The sequence below is a fragment of the Henckelia pumila genome, chromosome 4, assembly GCF_033568475.1.
Source record: "Henckelia pumila isolate YLH828 chromosome 4, ASM3356847v2, whole genome shotgun sequence".
NCBI classification, from domain to species: Eukaryota; Viridiplantae; Streptophyta; class Magnoliopsida; order Lamiales; family Gesneriaceae; genus Henckelia; species Henckelia pumila.
This window is the reverse complement of record NC_133123.1, coordinates 67,123,301-67,135,092: the sequence shown is the minus strand read 5'-3', so window position 1 is coordinate 67,135,092 and position 11,792 is coordinate 67,123,301. Positions and strand designations below refer to the sequence as shown.

The window sequence follows — 11,792 nt, the reverse complement described above, 5'->3', positions numbered from 1 at the left end:
AGTATAAGAGTCGAAAGACCAAAATCGAACAGTTACCTGCTTCATCATCGTTAGGAGCAGTTAGAGTCTGTGAATCCTCGATAAGAGCAAGTACCACAGCCTGTCGCAGAAATTCGGATTTAAACAAACTCTACGAAGCGACCAAACCTTGTTTCTCTAAGGCTTTCTTCTTCGATAACCACCAATCTTTTCGAAATGTCTTGCAGTTGGTACCCAACTAATCGAATCCGTTGTTCGTCGGTGTAGTCTAAAAGGATCAAACAACTGATCGATCTCTTCTAATCAGATTTTCCACCCAAACTCATTCTCAGAACTACTCAAAGTTGGAGGGCTAAAAGACTGAAACCTGTTCACATCTTGCCGAATAAAAAATCTGATTCAAGAGGATTAGGACACAACATCTCAATTACATCTATCTGGTGTCCAACAACCTCAGCTCGACATACTCATTCGATCTCTAGAGTATTCAATGAAACCAGTAACCCGAAATAGTTCGTATCTCAATTAATTCATGCTTTAAAAATTAAATCACATAACCAAGTAATTCAAATAATTCTCAATCATAAAGCATGCTCGCATATTCTTCAACCGTAGAATTAATCAATCACATGCGAGAATTCAATTCATGTGGACTCGATCTACCCCGCTCGCTTCTAAATTCGGTTCAAGATCTTATCTCTCTGATACCACTTAATGTGAGACCTCGATTCTAATCATCAAATCTCGGGATAAACAATAATGAAGCCTACAAGATTAAAAGCAAATAAAATATTTTTATTTTTTTTGAACAGTGCTCGCTCGATCGGTAAAACATTACCGATCGAGCGGGCCATAAATTGCAGGTCTCTGCCGAGACTTAACAAAAGCCCTCTGCTCGATCGGTCAAAACTTACCGATCGAGCGGACCAAAAATCCCAAACTTCTGCCTCAGCTCAGGGGTGCTCGCTCGATCGGTAATATACTACCGACCGAGCGGGCACAAATCTGCAGAAAAATAAAACAGATATGCTCGACTCTATTCAATTCCAAAACTTCAAAACTAAATCCATTTGACATCCATAAATCATCCAAACATCATGCATAATCCAATACAAAGTATTTCTAGAGTTATACAATCTCGAACTATTAGAAAATGCTTCAGTCTGGCTTATTCAATGCAATACAATACAAGTTCGAATACAATCTAAGTTTGATTACATATTCGACTTCTAAAACACCAAGGCCTCACTCTATCAACTCGTCCACCTAGCCATGTGATCTCTGACTCGGTCCTGCCCCACCTGTTGCGAAGCACACATACAAAGACAAGACAACAGCCGGATAATCCGGTGAGAATTATATTCCCAGTAAAAGAGACTGACATGCAATCAAATAAACATATCAAGTCATGATATGAATTCATTCCTCATATAATCAATTAATCCATTCAAGTACTGAATTAAAATGATATGCATGTCTTTAAAACTTCTGGATTATCAGACTCAGATAATCAAATGGAATTCTTCTTTCTTTCTTTCTTTCTTCGGTTTGGGATCCCGAGGTTAAAATATCCAACAATCACACCGAACTCCCCTTTCGAGGTGGATGAGGTATATTTTAATCCTCTAGACTCCAGAGCATTATAGAGAGTTAATCGACACTTGTAGTAATGCGCCTACCAAGGCCACTCAACTATAATCTCCAGATCGTCTAATTCAAAACGAATAATCATTCGGCTCAATATGAATGCATATGTCATCTCATGCATTCAATCATATTTTCAATCATCAATTCAAATAAACATTCAATCATGATTTCAAATAAGCATTCAATCATGATGTCAAATAAGCATTCAATCATGCAAGTATGTGAATTTCTTTGGAAAACTCGAATAAATTCGGATTCGAGTTAATCGTTTCATTCAAGTCTAAGTCATCTTTTACCTTATTTGCTTCGAAGGTACTTCAATCTGACAAATCAATAATAAGGATAATAATCAATATCCAATCAAATTCATTCAAAACTCAATCAAACTTCTTCGATCGATAAATAAGAAAATCAATACTGTACCGACTTCAATCTTCCAAACTGTCCAAAGCTGCTATCTCGCAACTCTGTTGACTTCAATTCAATCTATCAGAAGGAGTCATAAGGATCAATATCGACATCAAAAGCTCATTCAAACTCGATACGATCAAAACATAGAAACGATATCCAAAACTCAAACTGACGGCATAACGGCTATAAACTGATCAAACCGGAAATGCAGACAGCAATTCAACAATCCAATAAACTCATTTCAATCAATACATATCATTTCCAATCCAATCCCAACACATCTCAAATTCAAAGATTTCGAAAATCACTAAGAAAAACATAACAATTTCGATCGTCGTTAGATCTTCGAACCGTCTTAGATATACTATCACAGCAACCTCAAGAACATCCTCTCCGAATATCAATAAATTCTAAAGACATCCAAAAATTCAAACCTCGTAGAAATAAGAGAAACTTACTTCCAAACGGAGCACTCGACGCTGTGATCGCAGATATCAACTTCAGATCAAATTCCAACGGACGGATCGAGCTAAAATCGAAATCACAAAGCTTGAGGAAGCTTTGAGGCGCTTCAATGGTGGAGAGACATTTGGGAGGGATGAAGGAAGAGAATGGAAGACTTAGTCAAAGTCTAGATATTATAACAAATCCTCATTTTGCGTTTTAGTCCCTGAAATTCTGAAAATTGCATTCTAGTCCCTGATCCAAATCGAATCGGCCCTCGACTTCTAAAATCTCTGATTATCTCAAATAAAGTCCATTAAGATAATTTTGGTGCGTTACAGCAACCCGCGATGCCGATTTTATCTGCTTAGAAAGCCTATCGTGCTTTAGAGTCTGGCGGGGAAGGCTACTTTATCTACGCCATTGATTCATCCTTTGAGGGTCCGGATGTTCAGGATATACCAGTGGTTCAAGAGTTTTCGGATGTATTTCCGGATGAGATTTCAGGGTTACCTCCTGTCCGTGGGGTAGAGTTTGGGATATAGTTGATTCTAGGGACAGCGCCGATTTCCCTAGCACCTTATCATCTGGAACCGTCAGAGATGAGAGAGTTGAAGCAATAGTTACAGGATCTTCTTGATAAGGGATATATCCGTCCGAGTGTTTCACCTTGGGGAGCTCCAGTTCTGTTTCTCAAGAAGAAAGACGGTACGATGCGTCTCTGTATTAATTATAGGCAGTTGAATCAGGTAACCGTCAAGAATACGTATCCATTACCATGCATAGATGATTTGTTTGATCAGCTTCAGGGAACTTATATGTATTCGAAGATTGATCTAAGATCTAGATATCATCAGCTGCGAGTCAGAGACATAATTATTCCGAAGACAGCCTTTCGTACACGGTATGGTCATTATGACTTCCTAGTGATGCCGTTTGGTTTAAATAATGTGCCTGCTGTCTTCATGGATTCATGAACATGGTATTCCAAAATTTCTTGGATAGGTTTGTGATAGTGTTCATCGATGATATTTTGGTTTACTCTCACGGTATGGAAGAGCGTGCATGTCATCTTCGTACGGTTTTGCAGATCTTGAGAGACAGACAGTTGTACGCGAAGCTTAACAAGTGTGATTTTTGGATTGACCGAGTTGTGTTCCTTTGTCTTGTGATCTCTTGGGAAGGGTTTTTGTAGATCCTATCAAGACAGAAGCAATTTTTAATTGGTCGCATCCGACGACAGCTTCTGAGATCCGTAGTTTCTTGGGCTTAGTAGGGTACTACCGTCGTTTCATTGAGAATTTCTCTCGGATAGCAAGATCATTGACTCAGATGACGAAGAAGGATGCTGCTTTCACGTGGTCTGTGGAGTGTGAGGAGAGTTTCCATGAGGTGCGACGTTGTTTGATGAAAGCTCCCGTTTTAGCTATATCGTATGGTTCTGGTGGTTTTTTAGTCTACACCAATGCTCCTCTTCAGAGCTTAGGGTGTATGTTGACTCAGAACGGGAATGTAATTGCCTATGCCTCCAGACAGATGAAGACACATGAGGAGAATTACCCCTTACATGATTTGAAACTTGCAGTCATTGTCTTTTCTCTTAAGATTTGACGACATTATTTGTATGGAGAGCGGTTTGAGATTTTCTCTGACCACAAAAGTTTGAAGTATCTGTTCACTCAGATGGAGTTGAGCATGAGACAGTGTAGATGGATGGATCTGTTGAAGGATTACGACTGTGAGATCAATTACCATCCAGGTTCTTTGAATCCGGTTGTTTATGCGCTTAGTCGCAATGTGTATGTGAGTTCCCTTCGTACCAGTGCAGTTTTGCAAGTGGTACAGGAATGTTGTTCTTTGGAATTTACTTTTTGTCATAAGAAAAAACAACATGGGATCCGAGTTTCTTCAGTGCTTTCAGATCTAGCTTTGTATACGCATATCAAAGAGGTGCAATATTTAGATTCGAAGACTTGGAAACTTTTTCGGTTGGCTCAGGGAGACGGTACTTATGGTTTTCATCTTCAGGCATATGGGTTGTTGTGTCTTTCTGGTTGTGTGGTAGTTTTCGAAGATTTCACGTTGATAGATGAGATTTTATCACAGGCTCATCGCAGTAGATTTTCTATACATCCAGACAGTATGAAGATGTACAAGGATCTACGGAAGAGATTCTGGTGGAAGGGCATGAAGCGCAGTGTTTATCAGTTTGTATCTCGATGTCTCATTTGTCAGTAGACAAGGCAGAGTTTCGACGACCTAAAGGATTACTTCAGAGTTTAGAGATTTCCGAGTGGAAGTGGGAGCATGTGACGATGGACTTTGTCACCCACTTGTCGCTTTCTTCCAGGAGCTGTGATGCGATCTGGGTTGCTGTAGACCGGTTGTCTAAGTCCACGCATTTTCTTCCTTATAATAGAGACTTCACGTTTGATCGGATGACACGATTGTATGTGCAAGAGATTGTTTTCTTGCATGGGATTCCGTTGAGTATCATCAGCAATAGGGATTCGAGGTTTACTTCCAGATTTTGGGGTAGTTTCCAGCGAGTTTGGGCACTACCTTGAGTTTGAATACTGCCTATCATCCGGAGACTGATGGTCAGTCAGATAGGATGATTAGTACTCTCGAGGACATGCTTAGGGCGTCTGTGGAATGTGATGGATTTTGGGCCAGCTTGGCAGGAGCATTTTGCCTTGGTTGAGTTTGCGTATAATAACAGCTACCATCGCAGTATTGACATGTTACCTTTTGAGGCTTTATATGGACGACGTTGTTGTACACCATTGTTCTGGGATGAGGTGGGCGAGCGTCAAGTTGGAGGTCCGGAGTTAGTTCAACATATTGCCAACAAATTAGATTTGATCAGACAGAGAGTCAGAGCTGCACAGGATCGACAGGCTAGTTATGCCAATACGCAGCGTAGACCACTACAGTTCTAGCCTGGAGAGAATGTTTTTCTAAAGGTTTCACCTTTTCGGAAGGTGATGAGGTTAACACCAAGATTCATAGGACCATTTGAGATTCTCGAGAAGGTCGGAGATGTGGCTTATCGTCTGGATTTGTCGCCTTACCTTTCTGGTATCCATGATGTTTTCCACGTATCTTTGCTGAGGCAGTATGTTGCGGATGAGTGTCATGTGTTACATCCCACTAAGGTTCAGTTAGAGAAGGGTTTGTAATACGCAGAGAGACCTCTTTAGATAATTGACAGAAAGGAGAATGTATTTCTTAATAAGCGCATACCATTAGTTATGGTGCAGTGGCAGCGTAGAGGTGAAGAGGAAGAAACTTGGGAGCTTGAGAGTCAGATGCATGCAGAGAATCCAGAGTTGTTTTGAGATTTTAGTTTTCTGTTTGATTGGTGCTGAACCTTATACTGTTCAGTTGTAATAAAGAACATTTTATGTTATATTTATATGTTTTTTCTCATGACTAATTTCTAGGACGAAATTTCTTAAGGTGAGGAGAATATAGTAACTCGTATCCTAAATTATGTGTTTAAATGTTCTAATCATGTTAGATAAGTTAAAAACATGATTAAGGGATTTTGATATGATCAAACAGACCAAGAAATTGGATAAAAAATGTACAAAAATGGTAAATGGGCCAAAGTTGACTCGGGGACTTCGGATGGTCCGAACTGAAGCCCAACCAAGATCGTAAGGTCCGAAGTAGATCGGATGCAACAATGTAGATCGGATGAGACGAAGAGTTCGGAAGGTCCGAACGCAAGATCGGATCGTCCGATCTTAGTTAGGCCATACATCCAGTGAGGTGTCAACAGTGTTTTGACACGTCGATGCATGCTTGCGATCGGAACGTCCGAAGAGACGATCAGATCGTCTGATCAGAGCTGCTTGGCACGTGGTCTGCATTCGAGATCAGATCATCCAAAGTAGGGGATCGGAATGTCAAATCTCCACCTATAAATATAAGGTCTGAAAATCAATTATCTTGCCAATTCACTAGCTCTCTCCTTTCTTCTCTTGGTGGTTTCGGTCGTGTCTAACCTTAGGCAGGGTCGGGATTTGGCGAGGCATTCCGATAGTCATAGCAAAGCTATGGCCAGGAGTTCAGGGCTTCAACATCAGCGGGCTAACGATAGACGCATGTATAGTTCGAGATCCTTAGTAGTAATCAAGAGTATCTATTAACTTAGTTAAGAATTTTTAGACCATTAATAGTGATATGGTAAATATTGGCTTGTAGGCTTGGACCCTAGAGTGGTGCTTCTAGGACTGCCTTAGTGAGGTACGTAAGTACTGGCTGAGATAGTTAGCATGTATACATACTTATGTGTTGCATTTATATTCCATGATATATGTTTAACTGCTTCAAGATATTATGTTGTATGTGCATGTCATGTAGAACTTGTTTCTCCTTTGAGATAAGCCTTTGTAGTAGGATCGCTCAACCCTATATTTATTAATTATATTATCTATCACCGGGGAGATACCATGACGACGGGGACTGACGCTACGATGATTAGTACAGGTGTGTGGATGTACCCAACGGAGTTGATCCTAGATGGTACTGTATACTCGATGACGCCTAGACTGAGCAGGTTTTCAGATTTACGTAGTACCCAGTCACTTGCATGCATCATTTGAGTCTGTATACTTTTTCTTATTGTGCTGAGCGTAGTCGCTCACGTACTTTATTTTGTTGTTGGACACCCTATTCGACGGAGCAGGTCTCAGGCTAGACTACGCATACGGATCGAGGCAGGGTTGAGATCTGTAGCAGTGTTTTCTGTGAGTTCTCTTAGTTCTAGGGATTTGTTCCAGCTTCGATTTGGTTGTATAACAGAGTATTTTACTTGGATTTTTAGTGTCGGTTGTATTCTGCCAACTTTTTTTGTATTGTTGAGATATTTTTTCAGTTGTTAAATTCTTTTTATCGTTTGTTGAGTAAATTGCATGCTTAATCAAGTTTTGTACAATTCACAAATTTCGTTAACATGTACATGATTAGATAACAAATCAGCGATGAAGGAATGAAAGCCCAGGAAGCTCGCCACAAGAAAATACGTACCTTAGGGGGAATTCGAACTTACCAAAGCGTTTTTCACCATAAAAATATGGTGGAGCATATTTGGATGGATGAGGGGTTGCGCTATTTACTTTGAAGTAATATCCCGATTTGATCGAATATTTGTCATCTTTGCTCCGAATCCAATACCTAATATCCTCACAACTCATTCTATTTAAAGGGACACTAAGGATAGTCTCTACTTCAAATATAGGAAAAAGTGTTTCTCGCTACTACTTCATTCCACATTCCATTGTCTTGCAAATATCGATCCACTTTGAAATTATATGCAAATAACCACCGAATGGCAAGTATTCCTAAATGCTAGCTGATCCAGAATCCAAGGGTCCTTAAGCACCCTAATCGTATGCTCATCACCAACTCTCCAACATAACTCTTTTCTCAAGAGTTCTACATTACAGATATCCATACATAAGACGACTGTGAGTCCATATCAGCCTCTATATATCTTTGTTCTTGAAATATCTGCTCTTTAAAACTCTAGCCATCAAGGAGTTGGACATTTGAATTATACATCACACTTGCTTAGCTAAAAGTGCTTTGTTAAATGCGAATTAATTCTAAAAACCCAGACCTCCAGCCCATTTTGTCTTGCAAAGATTATTCCATTTTGTCCAATGCATTCTCCTTCTCTCATCCATACATTTCCACCAAAATTAGGCACAAACTTGTTACACTCGGCGACACGGAGATAATTGAATCTTGAAACATGACATAGCGTAGGATGGAATGGCTTGTAATACTGATTTTATAAGAATCTCTCGACCACCCATTGAGAATAATTTAAAGGACCAAACTTTCGTTCCCTAATGTTGTCGAATTGAAGGCGTTTCTTATGCAAATGAAAAAGTGGATAGCCCAAGATACAAGTCAAGGATCTTTACCACTGACATTGCTAAAATATCCTTGACTTCTTCCATTGTCTTGGGAGATGTGCTAGGGATGAAAGTTAATGCTGATTTGTCATAGTTAATGATGGATCCGAATGGTGTAATAGCGAAGGATATACAAACCTTGTTGGAATCAGACATGTTTTTATCTATTCAACATATGAGAAAAGAGGAGAACCGGGTAGCACATCAGCTGACACGTCGTGCTTTTTTATTTTCAAAAAAATTTGATGGTATAATAACGACTTGCCTTCGTGTCTTAGTAGTGTTGTTAACCAAGATATCATTCAGTAATATATATGTTTGCCTAAAAAAGTTGACATTTTGTCTTTATATATCTTTTTATCGTATTAAAATTGAGCAATATATTAACATGTGTTATGATATTTATTAAAAAAAAATTGACGGAGAAACTTGAAATTTTATTGTTTAAATCATTTATTACAATTCTAACTAAATAAGATTAAGGGCGGATCTATTACAAACTATGAGAGGGGTTCAATTTCTTTTAACACACCGTAAGAGAATGATAAACCTTTTCTTTTAAGTATTTATCCAAATAGTTACATATCTTATTAAATTTTAAATTCATATTTTATTAAAATGTAATTCTTTTTTATTTCATATTATATTGAGATGTGATATATATATATATATATATATATATATATATATATATATATATGTGTGTGTGTGTGTGGTGTGTATATATAATTGTAGTTGAAATATTTGGGACGAGAGGTGTATGACTTTGAATTTTTTGAACGGATGCATAAAATAAATCAAGGTATTGGAGAATTTGTAGACAACGAATTGGCCTGAGTTAGTGTAAGTAAATTTAGTGGATTTTATATTTATTTGTTCTTATATTTTTTTAATAATATTAAAGAGTAGCCCTACATTGCTGATGGAAATATGCTATTGGTGGCTGATTTTTTATTTTTTATATTTTGAGGAAAATTTGTGGCTGATTTTTTGTTGTATTTAAAATTTTTATGCATTTGGCCTTCATTATTCTTTATTGGAGTGATACTAATTTTTTTTTCTTACACCATTAGCATAAATATTTTTGACAATAGAGTTTAACTTGTACAAAAAGTTTATTACTTTAGCAATGTTGCTAAATTATTGATGTAGACAGTTAGACAATAACATAACTAGATTTAAAATTTGATTTTACTGATACTGATTGCAAAGTAGCATTATTATTAGTGGATTTATATTTATTTTTTCTTATATTTTATCAACAATATTAAAGTGAGTATAGTACAATATTAAAGTGAGTAGCCTCTACATTGCTGATGAAAATACGCTATTGGTCGTTGATTTTTTTTTTGAGGAAAATTGATGGTTGATTTTTTATTTAAAGTTTTTATGCATTTGGCCTTCGTTATTCTTTATTGAGGTGATACTAATTTCTTTCTTACACTATGATCATAAATATTTTGACAAAAGAGTGTAACTTCTATTTTTTAAAAAAATTTGATCACTTTAGCATGTTGCTAAATTATTGATGTGGGACTATTTGATTATATTGAAATTGATTGCAAAGTAGCATTAATTTTATTGATTTGTTTATATATATTGGACTAGACTAACATATATTATTTTATATGAGTAGGAAAAATAAAAAGAGAAATGAAGATGATGAATCTGCTGATCATTAATTTGATTTCAACGCATGGTGTCGAAAGGGAGGGTGTATGGATATGGATGTAATCGTTTTATTAGAAGAGTATATAATGTAAATTCACTTATTTAAGCAAGTAATGATATGTGTTAAAGAAAATTAAGAACTGCATGTCAAAAGAAATCAAAGACATGCATGCAACTAACAAGAGAATGAAGCAAGAAATCATTGAAGGTATGAAGAAATTAGCCTTGCTATCATAGAAAGTATACATAGAGAATAGAAGCTTATCGAGGAAAGTAGAAAGAGAGAAGAAAACTTGAAAGAGATGATTCGTAAAATAATTCAAGAGGTGGGATGGATATACAAATCATGTATTTGCAGGAGGATTTGGCTTTCGTGAACGACGTTATAAATGATGTGAGATTTAGATTAGTTGTGGGATTTCAAACTTATTTGCGTACATGGTATTCATACTTTAGATATTTGAAGAGGTTAGTTTGACACTTTAAAGATTTGAATAAGTTGATGCTTTAGAGATTTGAAAATTTATTTTCTTATGATTTTATTAATTATCAATTATTCAGTTTACGTGGATGATGTTAATATTTATTTTTATAAATATTAACTATGTGATATTTTGGGGATTGAGAAATATGTATATGTATTCTATTTCATAAAATGATGTGAATGTGAAATATAAGAATTTATTATAATATACATTTGGTAATTAAATTAGAAATGAATTCATACGCAAAATTATAAATAGATTCATAGGTGGAATTTTTTAATATACGGATTTATAAATAAAATAAAAATATATTTATTATGTTATTTGAGATCGAATAATGAATTATTTGAGACAAAATTAGAGATAAAATTTGTATTTAAAACTAATGGCATTTTACTAAAATTAAAATGTATTCACAACCGATTTTATAATTCGCCTCTAAAATTAAAAACGAAATATTTTTGTTTCAAAATCAGAGACGACACCTTCAACAACAGATTTCTGAGACGAAAAAAATTGTCTGATATGGAAAAATGGGCTTCAAAGACATATTTTTCTGTCTTTGAACCACAAAAATTTTTAAAACACCTCGAGAATGAAGTAACTTTACAAACGGGTCTTAAAACCGGCAAAACAGCAATGCATGAAGAATGAAGACAAAATGAAATTTACACAATTCACAAATATCATTAACATGTACATGATTAGATAAAAAAATTCAGCGATGAAGGAATGAAATCCTATGACTCTCGCCACAATAAAATATGTACTATAAGGGGAATTCGAAGTTTCCAAAGCATTTTCCAACACAAAAAGTATGGTGGAGCAGATTGGGATAGATGGGGGGTTGCACTATTTACTTCCAAGTGATATACTGCTTTGTGAGGACCTCGAGTTGCTAATCTCTTCCTAAGGACAATTAATGATTAAGCACAATTAATCATACAATTAAAGAATAAACTAAAACAAGAGCAAATTATTATTTTTTTTTAAAAAAAAATGAGCCTCGCTCGATCGGTTAAACATCACCGATCGAGCGAGCAACAATTTACCCACTCTCGGGTTCAAGCCAAAGGTGGTCTTGCTCGATCGGTCAAATCTTACCGATCGAGCGAGCTAAAATTTGCTCGAATCTGCTGCTGATTTTTGTGCTGTCAAACTTTATTCTAAACATGCTAAACAACTTGAAGCAAGCTATATCCAATCTGGAAATATTCATATATAC

General features: G+C 36.4%; 1 protein-coding gene across 1 annotated transcript; it reads left to right on the top strand.

The window, feature by feature from the left end:
* The first annotated feature begins 3,813 nt into the window (after nucleotides 1–3,813).
* Nucleotides 3,814–5,048, top strand: LOC140861125 (uncharacterized). Its single transcript, XM_073264136.1, has 3 exons — nucleotides 3,814–3,970; nucleotides 4,241–4,621; nucleotides 4,720–5,048. Exons 1-3 carry the CDS (start codon nucleotides 3,814–3,816, stop codon nucleotides 5,046–5,048), a joined length of 867 nt encoding a protein of 288 aa, XP_073120237.1.
* Nucleotides 5,049–11,792: the final 6,744 nt, after the last annotated feature.

Coding starts and splice junctions, on each gene's coding strand:
- LOC140861125 (XM_073264136.1), top strand. CDS start 3,814: ATGACGAAGAAGGATGCTGCTTTCACGTGGTCTGTGGAGTGTGAGGAG. Junction 3,971..4,240: donor TCCTCTTCAGAGCTTAGGGT/GTATGTTGACTC, acceptor ATTACCATCCAG/GTTCTTTGAATCCGGTTGTT. Junction 4,622..4,719: donor ATTTTCTATACATCCAGACA/GTATGAAGATGT, acceptor ATTTGTCAGTAG/ACAAGGCAGAGTTTCGACGA.